Source organism: Ochotona curzoniae, unplaced genomic scaffold (genome assembly GCF_017591425.1).
Source record: "Ochotona curzoniae isolate NIBS_2020 unplaced genomic scaffold, NIBS_Ocur_1.0 patch437, whole genome shotgun sequence".
Taxonomy (NCBI): domain Eukaryota; kingdom Metazoa; phylum Chordata; class Mammalia; order Lagomorpha; family Ochotonidae; genus Ochotona; species Ochotona curzoniae.
The window spans coordinates 784,339-800,431 of record NW_024467014.1 but is presented as its reverse complement, the minus strand read 5'-3'; the positions used below and the strand labels follow the sequence as shown (position 1 = coordinate 800,431).

At 57.0% G+C, this 16,093-nt stretch overlaps 1 protein-coding gene across 1 annotated transcript; it reads left to right on the top strand.

Moving 5' to 3' along the window:
- The first annotated feature begins 9,045 nt into the window (after window positions 1-9,045).
- Window positions 9,046-11,169, top strand: LOC121167995 (protein ABHD11-like). The gene is made up of 6 exons (XM_040997742.1): window positions 9,046-9,175; window positions 9,304-9,439; window positions 9,994-10,167; window positions 10,321-10,491; window positions 10,585-10,766; window positions 10,962-11,169. The coding sequence occupies exons 1-6, from the start codon at window positions 9,063-9,065 to the stop codon at window positions 11,092-11,094; spliced, it is 909 nt and encodes a 302-aa protein (XP_040853676.1). The 5' UTR covers window positions 9,046-9,062; the 3' UTR covers window positions 11,095-11,169.
- The last annotated feature ends 4,924 nt before the right edge of the window (window positions 11,170-16,093 follow it).

Genomic DNA, 16,093 nt, shown 5'->3' with positions numbered 1-16,093 from the left:
CTTCCAGCTCATGCATCCTGTCAGGAGGCAACGGGGCTGCTTGCAGCCTTGGGAGTGAGTCCTCAGGGACGGTCTGCTAGGGACTGGGCTTTCACATTTCCGAGAGACACATCACCTTTGTCTTCCCCTGCACGTGTCACCTGGCGTTCTTTCAATAACCGGAAGGTCCAAAGGAACAAGCCCAGGCCACATCAGGTTAAGCCGATGCCGCTAACAGGTCCTGTGTCCCAGCTGCTCCACTTCCGCCCCAGCTCCCTGCTAAGGCGTCTGGGAAGGCAGCGGAGTGCTTTGGGACCCCTGCCAATGACGTGGGAGACCCGGATGGAGTTTGGACAAGAGGAACCTGGACCTGGCATACAGCTTTGACCCCCTAGGGAGGGCAGAGTCCAGCCCCCACTCCTCGCCCCTGAAGTCAGCCTCACTTGGGGTTTCCAGCTAAAGACCTGCCAATCATACAACGTGGCTATTGTTAAAAGACACCAGTATTTGCTCACATAATCCTGCGAGGAAAACTTGGCTAGAATTTGATCGATTTGCTAGATCCAATGTCAGTTTGCAAGGTGCGCATGGAAGTCAACAAAACCCAGGATATACAGAAATCAAGTGAACACCTGCCTTTTTCCAGAAAAAATTCAAGCTGTAGGGGGAATGGGGGAATCTATACGTCATAAAGGGAATGGTACATGAAGCCATCACAGTGATTTCTGATTCAAGGTACGCAAATGCAGTTTATGAGGCTTAAGCAATTATTTGAGGGCTGGCGCAATGGTTCAATTGGCTAATCCTCATCTTGCAAGCACCAAGATGATGCAGATTCATGTCCTGGCTGCTCCACTTCCCATCCAACTCTCTGTTTGCAGCCTGGGAGAGCATTCGAGGTCAGCCCTAAGCCTTGGGAGCCACATCAGATCAGATCAGCTCTGGCTCTTGCGGCCACTTGGGAATTAGCAGACGGAAGATTTTTTTTTTTTTTTAAGATTTACTTATTTTTATTGAAAGTCAGATATATACAGAAAGGAGGAGAGTCAGAGATCTTCCATCCACTGATTTATTCCCCAAGCAGCCGCCACAGACAGAACTGAGACAATCCGAAGCCAGGAGCCTCCTCTGAGTCTCCCAGGCACATGTAGGGTTCCAAGGCTTTGGGCCATCCTCAACTGTTTTCCCAAGCCACAAGTAGGCGAGCTGGATGAGAAGTGGGGCTGCCGGGATTAGAATCAGAGCCCATATGGGATCCAGGTGCGTTCAAGGCGAGGACTTTAGCCACTAGGCCACATGCCAGGTCCCAGCATTCCCCTTCTTATCAATCAGGTTCCCCCTTACCTGAGGCCCCACTTATCATCTCCCAGCCTCATTACTGTCCACACAGCATCCTGCTGGCCGAATGGATATCACCTTGTACTCACATACCTGCTTGTAGCCTTTCTCCTCCTCCCCCTGGAGAGTAGAAAGCCAGAAACTGGGGTGGGGGAGGGTGTTAGGAAGTGGGAAAGAGGCTGGTAGAGTTTTTTGGTTTGTTTTTTAAAGATTTATTTCTTATTGGAAAGGCAGATTCACCGAGAGAATGAGACAGAGAAAAAGATCTTCTATCTGCTGGTTCACTCCCCAAATGGCCGCAGTGGCTGGAGCTGTGCTGATCCGAAGCCAGGAGCCAGAAGAAGCTTCCTCCAGGTCTCTCACACAGGTGCAAGGTCTGAAGTCCTTGGGCTGTCTTTCTCAGGCCACAAGCAGGGAGCTGGAAGGGAAATGGGGCACCCAGGACGTGAACCAGCACCGTGTGGGATTCCCAATGCATGGAAGGCAAGGACCTTGGCCATTAGGTTACTACACTGGGCTCCTTTTTTGTTTTGTTTTGTTTTGCTTTTAGTTCCTGAAGGAACAGATTCAGGAAGCTGCCATATTCCTACCCCCAAAATTAACACTTGACCTTGGCAGGTGCACAATAAATATTTGCTTTCTGAATGGTTGGGTTGCTGACTGACAGAGAACATCAGTTGGGGACTGGAGTGGACACATGGCTTTGTGGCAATCAGGATTGACCTCACTGACTCTTCTGCCACAGATCCAGACACTCTCCCTCACATGACAGCCAGCCCAGGTGCCCGAGACAAGTTTTGCTTCAGTCCTTGATGCTGGGATCCCCAAGGCCAAGGTGTCCAGCACTGGACAACATCCAGATGGCAGTGGCGGGGCACCCATCGCTCTGTCTCCTGCTGCTAGCATGGGCGCTATGCTTGGGACAAGGGACTCTGATGCCAGCTGCCTTGGGTCTAGCAGCCCCCTTATGCCGTGCCTTTCTGGGCGCACTATGCAAAACCACATGGGACAGAGCCCTTCCTATTCTCTTCCACTGGACAGTCCCTCCTTCCCTTGAGGCTTGGGGACAAGAGCAGACACCTGCTTTTCCACTCTGACTTCTGCTCCACAGGGGGAAGAGCCAGACCCAGAGCACAGAGAAAAAGAAGTAGGTGGGAAAGCTCAGAAGTTCCATACAAGGTCCTTGCACGATGGCTCAGTGGCTAAATCCTCACCTTGCAAGCTCTGGGATTCCATACGGACACCAGTTCTTGTCCTGGCTGCTCCACTTCTCATCCAGCTCCCTGCTTGTGGCCTGGGAAAGCAGTCAATAATGGCCCAAAGCCTTGGGACCCTGCACCCACGTGGGAGACCCAGAAGAAGCTCCTGGCTCCTGGCTTTGGATTAGCTGAGCTATGGCCGTTGTGGCCTTTCAGGGAGCAAACCAGCAAATGGACGATCCTTCTCTTTGTCTCTCCTTCTCTCTGGAAACCTGACTTTCCAACTTTCCAATTTAAAGCAAAACGAAACAAAACCAAAAAAAAAAAAAGAGTGGACAGGAGGAAGCAGGGGAGGGAGTTGCAGGGCAGGGACCTGATGTAGCAGCTAAAGTACTTTCAAGAGTCCCACATCCGTACCCTGACACTACCTACTCTCTCACACTGCATAGGGAAGGTGCCAGTTCATATGCTCGGGTCCCTGCTTCTTACATGGGAGCCCTGGATGGAGTTCCAGTCTCTTGACTCCTGCTCTGGACATTTGGGGGACTAAGCCAGTGGACGGAGGGGAGATGAGGTGTCTTGCACAGAACACTCCCACTTGCTGGAACACTCTCCTCCCTCTGACCTCCTACAATACACTTTCGCACAAAAGCTCTAAAAGCCGTGGGGCCGGGGATGGAGAGGGTAAGATGAGGCTGTGTGGGCCCACTACCCTGTACTTCCTAAGGCCTCCTTCCACCCCCACCCCATCCAAACCAAAAGGGACTCAACGGGGAATCTTGGGGAGCCCCTCTCCTCTCCCAGCCCCGGGATGGAGGAGCAGGGTGTGGAGGTGGCAAGGAGATCCCTGGGATGCTCCTGACACCAGGCCTGGGCTTGCTGCCTACTGCCAGAGGAGGAGGAGACCAGGGAGGCCTCCCTAACCTGCCCTGGAGCAAATAAATACTCCACACAAGCCATTATTGTGTGCTACCTTAATTTGTTCTTTTGTTCAGGGCTCGGGAGCGGGAGGGGCAGGGCGGGCAATGAGCCTGGCAGTTCACCGGGGGTCCAAAAATGTCAGCTGAGCCAACTTGAAAGCCGAGGAATAGAATGTTCTCTCCAAACCCGGAGAGGCCCGTCGTTGTGGGGCGGGCTGGCCAGGTACCATAGCCTCGGGGATTCATGCTTGCCATGCGGATTAAACGTCGTAGGGCTGGCGGGGTAGTCGACTCCGATCCAAAACCCGGGATGGAGACCAGCCGGACAGGAGGGCTCCCTGGGGAGTGGTGTGTTTGTGTGTGTGTGTGGGGGGGGGGTGGCCTGCACTGCCCACCACCGGACAGGAGGGTGTGTGTATGTGTGTGTGCGCGCGCGCGCTGCACTGCCGTGTGTGTGTGTGTGTGTGTGTGTGTGTGTGTGTGTGTGAACGTGTGTGGCCTGCACTGCCCACCACCGGACAGGAGTGTGTGCGTGTGGTGTATGCCCTGCACTGCCCAGTGTGTGTGTGTGTGTGCGTGTGCACGTGTGTGTGTGCGCGTGTGTGTGGCCTGCACTGCCCACCCCGGGTCGTCAGGCCCCAGCAAGGCCGCAGCCCCTGCCCGCCCCACCCCGGCGGCTGGCAGGAATTTGCCCCGATGACCTCCCCAGGCGCACGCCTGTCGCCATGGCGACCGGCCTCGGAAACAAGCTGCGCGATTGTCCCTGCTCAGCGGGGCAGGTGAAACCCCGGCCACGTGACCGATACTGAGCCAGGTGCGGCTGTGGGCCGCGCGCCGCCTCCCCGCCTTAACCCGTTCGCCGCCCGCCGCAGGTCACTCCCCCTTTGGCTCCAGCCCCGAGGACGGCGCGGAGACGACGTCTGAGAGCGCCGCGCTGGAGGTGGCTGCGTGGACACACGCCTTCCTCTACAGGAAAACAAAGATGGCTCCTCCCCACGCCACCCGGCGCTGAGAACTTGACCTCGGGGCCTGGGGAACGGGGCTGGTCTAGACACCCTCCACCCCACCCTCCACCAGACCAGCACAGCCACCTGAGGGTTTCCTAACATGCTGGCAAATGACCACTCCCCAACACGTCACCCCCCACCCACCACTTTCTCTGGAATGTTCTAGGGAAAACCTCGAGCTAACTGGTTTTTCGGCTTACTAGGCCCAGCCCCAAGGGCCCGGGGCTCTGCGTAAATACCTCAAATCCTGTGGCTTCTGGACCTGGGCCAGGCTCAGGTTACCCAGATGAAGGGCTTGGGAGAGAAGGACAGCAGCGGGTTGAGGGGTGGCTGTTGGCTGTTGGTTGTCGGAGGATTCGTTTGAAATGCCTCCCTTTGAGGCACCCATCTGCCTCCAAATCCTTCCACTTCCCTGCCATCAACCCTAAAATAACAGCCTCCAGAGAGGACTGACCCCTTCTGGGGTTCACACCAGCCCCCCTATACACACACACACATCATATTCCTCCCTTCCCCCCAACCCTGCTGTACTTCTAGCTTTCTGATGATTACAAGAGTTACAGGGGAGCACACCATCTGATGTGCGCTCTCGCCAGGGACCTGCCTCAAATTAAAACAAGACACCAGCCAAGTCTTTCCTCTTTGGCAAGGAGATGACCCCTGGGAATTAGGGCACTCCCTGGGGCCCACAGCAGGAGAGTTAAGGACTGGTAAACTGCTGAGACAGGTGTTCTAGGCTGGAAGGGGCCCACCAACCCAGCTAGCAGGTTAGAGCTGCATTTGTGAATACCTGGAAGTCCTTGATGATGAGTCAGTAAAACTGCTACAATGTAACTCTGAGGGTGGGCCCTGGGGACACCTGCTTGGCCTCTCAAGGCTTGGGTTCAAGTCCAGGTTCTGCTGCTAGTCTGTTCTTACTCTCTGGCCCTGCTAAATAGGGCCCAGCACTTTCCCTGGGGGCAGCTAGTGGGGGCAGGGAGGTAGAGTCCCTCTGCCCTGCACCAAGTGGGGGGGGGCGGGGTGCCTCTTGACTCCAATAACATAGAGCAATTAAGGTCCTGGGAGGATTTCTGAGAACTCCACATGCAGAAATCCCTCCCACACACCATTTCCCAGAAGAGAGGGGAGGGGAAGAAGCAGCAGGGGGAGCTCCTACTCGTGTCCATAGCAACTCCAGCCTGGGTGCAAACTGGGCTATGCATCTTTTCCAGATGCCCATCTGGCTTAACAGACGCACTGCGATATTCATGAAACATGACCACCTCGCCTGCTGCTGCCTTCTGTCTGAATTCTCCCTTATGCAAACCCAAGAACCCGTGATCGGGCCATTTCCAGGAACACCTCAAGAACAGATGTCCCTACAACCCCACGGGAGACCTGGACTGAGGTCCAGGCTGGTGGCTTTGGCTTGATCCAACCCTGGCTATTGTGAATATTTGGGGAGTGAACTGACAGATGAAAGATTGTCAGAACTGGCGTCATGGCACTGTGAGCACCCTGCTCCAGCCCCAGGTGTTGAATAAATTTTCCTTTTGGGGGGCCGGCGTGATAGTGTAGTGGTTAAAGTCCTCACCTTGAATGCGCCAGAATCCCATATGGGTGCCGGTTCTAACCCCGGCAGCCCGCTTCCCATCCAGCTCCCTGCTTCCGGCCTGGGAAAGCAGTGGAGGACAGCCCAAAGCCTTGGGACCATGCACCTGTGTGGGAGACTGGGAAGAGGCTCCTGGCTTCGGATTGGCTTAGCTCCAGCCATTGCAGCCACTTGGGGAGTGAACCATCTGATGGAAGATCTTCCTCTCTGTATATCTGCCCTTCCAATAAAAAAGAAATAAATCTTTAAAAATAATAATAAAATTTTCTTTCCTTCTTAATTTTTTTGTAAAGATTTATTTATCTTTTTCATTGGAACGTCAGATATACGGAGAGGAGGAGACACAGAGAGGAAGATCTTTCATCTGCTGATTCACTCCCCAAATGGCCACAACTGCTGGCGATGAGTCTATCCGAAGCCAGGAGCCAGGAGCTTCCTCTGGGTCTCCCATGCAGGTACAGGGTCCCAGGGCTTTGGGCCGTCCTTGACTGCTTTCTCAAGTCACAAGCAGGGAGCTGGATGGGAAGCAGGGCCACCAGGACCCAGTGCTCATATGGGATCCCAGCACATTCAAGCCGAGGACTTTGCCTGCTAAGCCACCACACCAGACACCCCCTCACCACCACCATTTTGTCATGGTTCTTATGCTCACCTGCAAAGATTGAGTCCAGAAAAAGGAGTTCATAATTTTTTTTTTTAAAGCTGCCTCTGCAGTCAGAAATTAGCCAGGATCCTAGTGGGGAAAAGGCCTGCAGAAGGGAACTTAGCAGCCTCAGAAGCAGTGCAGTATTTTGTTTATTTGAAAGGCTGATTCACTTCTCAAACGGGCAGCAACAGCCAAAGCTGGGCTGATCTGAAGCCAGAAGCAAGGACCATCCACCGCGTCTCCCATACAGGTACAGAGCCCAAGTTATTGGGCCACCCTCTGCTGCTTTCCCGGGCCATTAACAAAGAGCTGAAACACAAGTTAAGCAGCTGGTACTTGCACCGGTGCCCATATGGGATGCCAGCACCAGATGCAGATTAGCCTACAATACCACCATAGTGGCCCTTATACATGTCCTGTATGTAACATTTACAATGTCCTGGCCACGCCTACAGCTGGGCCCACCCAGTCTTCCATCCAGTTAGGCAGCTTATTTATTTTATTGGAAAGTCAGATATGCAGAGAGGAAGATCTTCTGTCTGATGATTCACTCCCCAAGTGAGCACAACGGCCGATGCTATGCTGATTGAAGCCAGGATCCAGGAACTTCTTCCGGGTATCCCACACAGGTGGGGTCCCAAAGCCTTGGGCTGTCCTCAACTGGACTGCTTTCCCAGGCCACAAGCAGGGAGCTGGATGGGAAGCGGGGCTGCCGGGATTAGAATCAGCACCCATATGGGATCCCTGTGGTGCATTCAAGGTGAGGACTTTAGCTGCTAGGCCACGCCGCCGGGCCCAAAGCAGAGAATTTTTTTAAAATATTGATCTCATTTTTATTGGAAAGTGAGATATACAGAGAAAAAAAGAGACAGTGGAAGATCTTCTGTTCATTGATTCACTCTCCAAGTGGCTGCAATGGCTGGAGCTGAGCCAATCCGAAGCCAGGAGCCAAGAACATCTTCCAGGTCTCATACCTGGGTGTGAGGTCCCAAAGCATGGCACCATCTTCAAACGCTTTCCCAGGCCACATGCACAGGGAGCTAGATGGGAAGTGGGGCCTCCAGCACACAAACTGGCACCCATATGGAATCTGAGTGCTTTCAAGGCGAGGACTTTAGCCGCTAGGCTAACGTGCCGGGCCCCAAGAAAATTTTCTTTGCCAGGCGCCAAGAAGGCTACCCGAGCTGATAACACAGAGTAATAAAACCTTGGAAGGTACTCCGTCTGACTATTCCACACCCCGGAAAGCCTCCAACCAGAGGAGGGACAAGCTAGACCCCATGCCCTGAGGAGCCTCTATCTGAATGCAGACCATGCTCACAATTCTCTCCTGAGACATCGCCTGGCATTTCCGGGGTGCAGTGCTCAGCCCTCCCTGCTGGGATGCCCTCCTGGCCGGGCCAGGTGTGTTCTTTTCGTTAAACTTGGTCACCTTGGGCCTAGCACAATGGCTCAATGGGTAAATCCTCACCTTGCAAGCACTGGCACCCTGTACAGGCACTGGTTCTAGTCCCGGCAGCCCCACTTCCCATCCAGCTCCCTGCTTGTGGCCTGGGAAAGCAGTCGAGGATGGCCCAGCGCCTTGGGACCCTGCATGGGACCCACATGGGAGACGTGGAAGAAGCCCAACCTGCCAGAGGCCGACCTGCCCAGTCTACGTGTTGTGGGCTGCAGGTGGCTCAGCGTCCGGGTGGGGTACAAACACCACGGACTGCAGTGCTCGCTGCCGCCACGGAGGCAACTGCCAAAAGCAGCAAACTGCCTGCGGGGTGTGTGCTGAGCTCCGAAAAACGGAGAAGCTGATCCGGCCGCGGCCTTTAGGGTGAGGATATACATGGGGGTGCCCGAGCTCCAGCCGGCCTGCCTGGGCCTCCCAGCCGCCGAGCTTGGCACCACCAGGCTGGACAAGGGCCGCTCCTGGCGCCCGGCACCCAAGAAGCGCCGTGCGAGAGGACAGACAAGGAGCCACCGCAGAGCCTGCAGCGCCGCAGCCGGGGAACCCTGCCAAGCCTCAACCGAGAGTCTGAGCTCAGTGTTGACGGCGGAAGGGGCGGGGTGACGCGCGGCTTGGAGAGGCGGAAGGGGCGGAGCCAGAGTCGGGGCGGAAGCAGAGTCTCAGGGCGGAGCCAGGGTCTCGAGGAGGACCCAGAGTCCCGGTTGGCTCCGCCCAGGGCGTGGCAGGCGTAGCAGGGGATTACGTATGGCGCACGAAGCGGGGCGGGGATCGGGATGGGATGACGTAGACGACGTGCGGCCGGGGCGGGGACTCGGCGACGGGGGGCGGAGCTCCAGAGGAAGGTGGGCGGGGTCGCGCGGAGGCCGCCGATGGAACGGATGTGCTGCTTTGTAAGGTGCACGCCCGGGCAGGGAGCGGTTGCGGACATGCTCTGCGCGGCCCGAGCGTGGACGCTCCCGCGTGGGGCGCTCAAGCCCTGCAGACATGTCCTCTCGAGGTGGCCTGTGGCATCCCTCAGCGGCAGCGGCGCCCAGCCGAGGTCAGTCAAGGGCGCCACGTGGGTGACCGTCTCCTCCCCTTCCCTGAGACCCACCCCTCCGCTGCATGCCCCCTCCTCCCCATGTCCCCTCCCTGAGCTCTGACCCTCTCCCCATCCTCCCGCTGAAGGCCGCTGCCGCTGTCCTACAACCTACTGGACGGGGATGCGGGGAGGCCGGCCATCGTCATGCTGCATGGGCTCTTGGGCAGCAAAACCAACTTCAACTCCGTCGCCAAGGCCTTGGCCCAGCAGACGGGCCGAAGGGTGAGCCTCGGATGGGAAAGGGGCAGGTGAGGTCCCCTTCATCCCTAGGCTGGGCTGAGCAATGGCCAGTTTCTGGTGTGGAGACCGCCCCCCGAGGCCAACAGGGACGGAACTAGAGGGCCAGATCCAGGGACCCAAGCCCCTCATGCTGCCAGCCGCCTAGTCCTCTCCCAGGGCAGAACTGGGTGGCCTAGCAAGGCAGGGGTGGTGGGGCAACCCCTTTCTCTTCACCAGGGCTGACAGGGAGTCCCCCAACTCTCAGAGTGGCTCATGCTGCTGGAAATTCTACCGGGACTCCTCCCTGGTTATCCTTAGGAGATGTTGTAGCCCTCAAGCCAGCCCTGCTGTGAGCCATGAGCTCCTGGGCCTTCTTGAATCCAGTGTCCCAGCTTTTCACCTGGGCCTCCCATAGCTGCCTCTTGTCCGTCCCCTCCCCAGGAACTGTCCGTCTCAACTTGCAGTTCCGTTGTCAGGTCATGAGTGGCCACCCTCAGCAGGTGAATGCCAACCAGGACCTGCTCAACCCTCCCAACACACCCTACCGTCATCCACAGGTGCTGACAGTGGATGCACGGAACCATGGCAACAGCCCCCACAGCCCAGACATGAGCTATGAGGCCATGAGCCAGGACCTGCAAGGCCTGCTGCCCCAGCTGGGCTTGGCACCCTGTGTCCTGGTTGGCCACAGCATGGGAGGCAAGACAGCCATGCTACTGGCCCTACAGAAGGTGAGCCACCTCCAGGCCGGTGTGAGCTCCTGAAGCTAGCCAGATGGCCAGCCAAGTTCAGGCTCCAAAGCCGTACCTGACACCTCGAGGGCCCCCCACTCCCACCCCTACCCCCACCCCAAAACCTGTCCCTAATCCCAGTCTCTTCTGCAGCCGGAGCTCGTGGACCGTCTGGTGGCCGTGGACATCAGCCCAGTGGAAACCACGTCTGTCTGGGATTTCAGAGCCTACTTTGCAGCCATGAGGGCCGTGGACCTCCCAGGCCAGGTGCCACACTCCCATGCCCGCAAGCTGGCTGACGAGCAGCTCAGCTCCACTGTCCAGGTGATGTCCCCCACCCCAGGAGACCAGGCATCTGTCGGGGGGTGGGGTATTGGCAAGAGTCTGGGCCTCACGCCACCCCTGGATCCCGGACAGGATGTGGCTGTGCGCAAGTTCCTGCTCACCAACCTGGTGGAGGCGGATGGACGCTCCGTGTGGAGGGTGAACTTGGATGCACTGGATCAGCACCTGGACAAGATCATGGCCTTCCCATCCCAGCAGGACCCCTACCCTGGACAGACCCTCTTCCTGATTGGCGGAAACTCCCAGTTTGTACTGTAAGCCAGCCTGTGTGGTGATGGGGTGAGGTGGGGGATGGAAGGGACTCGCCTGCCTGGGACTGGGAAGGGGGTTGGGGGAACAGGGTTTGGGAACCTGTGACCTCACCTGTCATTCATTTGTTCCCACTCTGCCTCCCTGTGTTTCCCTCCACCTGCTCATCGTCACGGTGGCCCCGTCTCTGCCCTGGACAGCCCCAATCACCACGCCGAAATCCGGCGTCTGTTCCCTCGGGCCCAGCTACAGACTGTCCCTCACGCCGGACACTGGGTACACGCCGACCGCCCACAGGACTTCCTGGCCGCCATGAGGGGATTCCTGGCCTGATGGAGCCTCCTTGCCTTACCCCTCAGGGGCCACAGCCTGCTGCTCCCTGACCTGGCATGGAAAGACTCGGGTTGGCGGGCAGACAAGGCAGGCAGTGAGAGGATACAAGGACATGGAGTTGATTACAGTTTTAATGAATAAAGACCGAGCTCCCGGGGGTTTCCTGCCCAGCTCTGTCACCGCCAGGGCCCCCACTGACCCAGGGAGAGGCCAGTCCAAGGCTTCCTGGCCGTTTTGGGGTCCCCATGGACGCTCCTGGACTCGCACTGTAGCTGCCTCTGGACCTGCTGCCTCACCAGCTGCTGCATGTCATCCTGGAGGGCAGGAGAGAAGGTTCAAGGCCGACCCCCTGCCTGTGTCCCCATCTCTCCCCCCGGGACCCACGGGCAGTCCTCCTACCTCCCAGGCCTCCACTTCCTGTTTAAGCCTCAGTTTGTCCTCCAGAACCTCCAGCAGCTGGGCCTCCACTGCACGTAGCCTGGCCTTGCACAAGTCCAGCTCAACCTGCAGGGCCTGCTTCCTGCAAATGTCAGGTGGCAGGGACAATGTCCTGAGGCTCCCGGCCCTGGGGCTGGGCAGGTGTGGCAGCATACAGCTGCTGCCTCTGAGACAACTCTGTCTTCCCAAAAGCCTGGCCACCCCCTCCCTCCCCTCCTCTGGCAGGACTGGGCTCTGTCCCCCCACTTCTCCCACCACCCAGGCCCTTTGCCACCCTCTTGCCTCCCACCGGCAGTCCCCTTACTTGGCAATGGCTTCATCCCGCTCCTGGAGGACTTGGTCCAGGGAAGGCGCAGTCTGGGCTTCCCCCAGTGCTCTAGCCGCTTGGGGTTCCGGTCTCTGTTGCAGGGTGTCAGGTGAGGAGGCTGGGGCTTGCTGGAGTGAAGTGTCCACTCGCCCTTTGACCTTGGCCTCGATGCTGATGTCAGGAGGGAAGGGGCTAAGTCCCCCTCCCCACCTCGCACTTGTTCCTTAAGCAGCCAGCTCAGAACAGGGGGACGTGGGTCCAGCTGTGGAGGTGGCCCACGTGGCCAGTACCTTGTCTGAAAACAGGCAGTAAGAACCCCCAAATACAGAAGAGGGCCTTCAGCCAGTCTCCCCCCTGGAAGTGACACAGTGGGTGGCTTTAGAAAGACACTTACCACCCACGAAGGGCCAGGGACAGAGATAGGCCTGGTGCCTGGGACTCTTGACAGTGGGGTGGGGCAGGCAGAGGACAGGGCCCTTTGCCCTCCCTTCAGGGTGAGGCCTTCCCTGGAAGGCCCCACCCCCAGCAGGAAGCAGGTGCCTCTGCCCGCCTCCTGCCACCTGGGAGCCCTCAGCTGCTCCCTATAGGTGTGGGGACACACACACACACACACACACACACGCACGCCTTGCTCCACTCCCAGGGGCACTCTGCCCATGCAGCACAGGAGGGAATGAGCAGGGGTCGGTCCCCCACCCCTAGCCAGAAGCTGTCTTGGTGGGGACCTCCGCACGTAGCATCATCCTCTCACACCAGCTAAAATCAGAAGGAAAAGTTTGTTCCTGGCATGTTCCTCCCAACATCTCAAATCTCCAGCCCCACTGCACGTGTACTCCTGATCTTAATATTCCCAAGATGTGCTCAATGTCTCCTCCCTGCCTCCCCCAAGTACCCTGGCGACAGAACCCACGCAAAGGGAAATTGTGTCCTCCAAGAGGCTAAGAAACAAGATTGTATCTAGTGGGCTGAGTGCTTCAACTCAGCCCTCAACACTGGCTGCTCCCGCCCCACACACTCACACACACCTGCTACCACTGCTCCCCAACCCACCCAGGACCAGCTCAGATTCGGACAGCCCCTTCCTCCCCCACTCCTGTCCCTGGGCAGTGTCTCTCTCTGGCCCAGCAGGTGGCAGCAGCTAGCAGCAGCAGGGCTCCTGGGCCCTGGGCTCAACCCCCAGGCTTCCAAGCAATGGCCAGCCCCTTCCCCAGTGCCTGGCTTCCCCTCCAGGACTCTTCCACAGGAGTCAGAGAGGCCAGAGCTCTAGTGTAGCCATGTTCAGTGCTGCGACCCCTGCCATGCTTCCCATTTCATGTTTCCGTGCATCCTGCACTTGTCAGGGAGCATTGCAGGAGCACCGTCAGGCCTTGGTCACCTCCCAGGCTCCTGATCCCAAGTCCTAGAATATGGACTTGCAACTTTCCTCCCTAGCCAAATTTCCTCCCTGACTCCCAGAACCCCAGGAATATCTACCTGGGCCCTCGGGGTGTCAGGTGCCTTAGCAGGGAGCTCAACCGGAACCAGAGGCAGGACTTGGTCCTAGATGCTGGGATATGGGTTGTGGACATCCCAGGGAGTGAGTTCACTCACTGGGTGGGGGAAATCCCACCTGGTCTTGCTCCCATGGACACAGCCTTCCAGCAATGCTCCATGTCGCCACAAGAGGGCATCCTTTTCCTTGCTTGGAAAGCCACCTGTCTAGACCCTAAGTCCTAACAACACAGGCCACTGGCCAACTTCTAGCTCTGGCCACTGGGCTGTCTAACAGGCACTCGAAATGAACTTGCCAGACCCCCAGATCCTGGCTGGCTGCCCCTCCTGTAGCCTCCTCCCCCATCTTTGCAAACAGCTGGATTCAGGTCCAGGCTTGTGGCTGGCTTTGGCCTGGCTTAGCTCTTGCTGTCTGTGGACATTTGGGATGTGAACCAGCACAAGGATATCTCTGTTTATCTCTTTCAACGAAAAATAAATACAATGAAAAGGTTGTTTTTTTTAAGAACTATTTATTGCAAAGTCAGATATATAGAGAGAGGAGGAGAGACAAAGAGGAAGATCTTCTGTCCAATGATTCACTCCCCAAGTGACCACAATGGCCGGTGCTGAGCTGATCCAAAGCCAGGAGTCCGGATCCTCTTCCAGGTCTCCCACATGGGTGCAGGGTCCTAAGGCTTTGGGCCGTTCTCAACTGCTTTCCCAGGCCACAAGCAGGGAGCTGGATGGGAAGAGAGGCCTCCAGGATTAGAACCGGCGCACATATGGGATCCTGGTATGTTGAAGGCAAGGACTTCAGCCACTAGGCCACCATGCCGGGCCCAAAATAGTTTTAAATGGAACAGAAAATGCATTCAGAATCAGTGGCATTGTGAAGCAGCAGATATTAAGCCACTGCTTGGGATGCTGACATCACATATTGAGTACCACCAGTTTGAGTCCCAGCTACTCCACTTCTGATCCAGCTCCCTGCTAAAGTACTTGAGAAACTGGGGCCCAAGCACTTGGGTTCCTGCAGGCACACGTGAGAGCCAGATAGAGTGCCTGGCTTCGGCATGGCCCAGTCCTGGCTGATATGGCCATCTGGGGCAAGAAGTAGCAAATAAGAAAATGTCTCCCTTTCCCTGCCCATCTTTCTCTCTGCCACTCCACCTTTAAAATAATAAATCCTGTGACAGGCACCCAGGGCCTTCAGCCTGCTCAGTGCTGCTGTGGGTCATGGTCACTGCCCTGTGTGCCTGAGCCAGCTCTTCTGACTAGTCCTCTTGTCTCGGAGACACACCTGCTGTATCCCAGTCAGTGCTGGACGTATGACTTCCTCACGCCATCCCTCCACATAGAACGCTCATCTCCCACTCTCCGCTCCTAGTTCTTCTTTTTAAATGATTGATTGACTTTCTTTATTTAAGAGGTGGAGACATGGGCCCAGTGCAGAAGCCTAGCAGCTAAAGTCCTCGCCTTGAATGCGCCGGGTATCCCATATGGACACCGACCGGTTCTAATACCAGCAGTCCCTCTTCCCATCCAGCTCCCTGCTTGCGGCCTGGGAAAGTGGTCAAGAATGGCCCAAAGCCTTGAGACCCTGCACCCGTGTGGGAGACCTGGAAGAAGTTCCTGACTCCTGGCTTTGGACAGGCACAGGGGAGTAAATCATTGGACAGAAGATCTGTCTCTCCTCCTCTCTGTATATCTGATTTTGCAATAAAAATAATAAACAAATAAATAGGAATCCTTCCCCCAGCTGCAACCCCAACAATCCCCACGCCTTCCTCCCCACCCTGTCTGCTCCATGGCCTCTGGTGGCCATCTGCCTAAGCAGCTAGAAGAGTCAACACGTAGCAGGTGCCCAGGGGACACATGCGGAAGTGAACAGTCTTGGAAAACCTCTCCCTCCACTACACACACACACACACACATGCCCTGCATTCCACATAAGTCACCTTAGCAGTCACAGCCCTGGCCTCATCTCCCACAGCCACACTCCCCCGGGGTCCTCCACACACAGGACATGATGTGTCAGGATGCCTCGCTCTTCCCCTCCCCCACCCAGGTCTTTCCTGTCTCCTGTCCACCTGCCTGCACATCCTCACCTCAGGGAAGCCCCCAGATGCACCCCGCTGGCTCAGCCTGCACCTGCAGAGTATACCAGCCCAGGCTCCTTCCCCTGTCACTTGTCCCCCCCCCCCCAAGCAGGTGAGCCCCACCCCCACCCCAGTTTCACCTTGGTCAAGTGGGGACCTGCTTTGTGGGAGTGAATTCCAGCCAAGTATAAGGAAGGAGTGTGTGTTTCGTCCATCGCTTCGCGTGTCAGATTGTCCAGGGAGGAAGTCAAGGATGGCACAGTGGCCCCAGGGCCCTGCCTGCCTGCCTACCTCCCTGCCAGCCAGCCAGCTCACCTGTGCCCACAGTCTGGGCTGAGTGCCAAGCACACCAGGAGCTGGGCTGGGCTCCAGAGTAGTGTCTTGGTGGTGCTGGGGTAGAGCAAGGCGGGAGGTGAGGTTGGCACAGAGACTTGACACTGGGGGGGGCGGTCTAAGAAGCACCTGTTATTAACCAGTCCCCCTCATCACCACCAGTACCCCTCCACAGGGGCTGCCCCCCAAGATTGTGGATAGGAAATAGGCTCCGGGTTGGAGATTGGGCACATGGGCAGCTGGAGAGAGCTGGTCCTTCCTGCGTGCTGCTCTAGGGAGCGCCAACTGAGGGGTAGGACACGGGTGGGTGGTCTCCCGGTAAAGCCAGAGGTCAGGATAACAGGTGGGA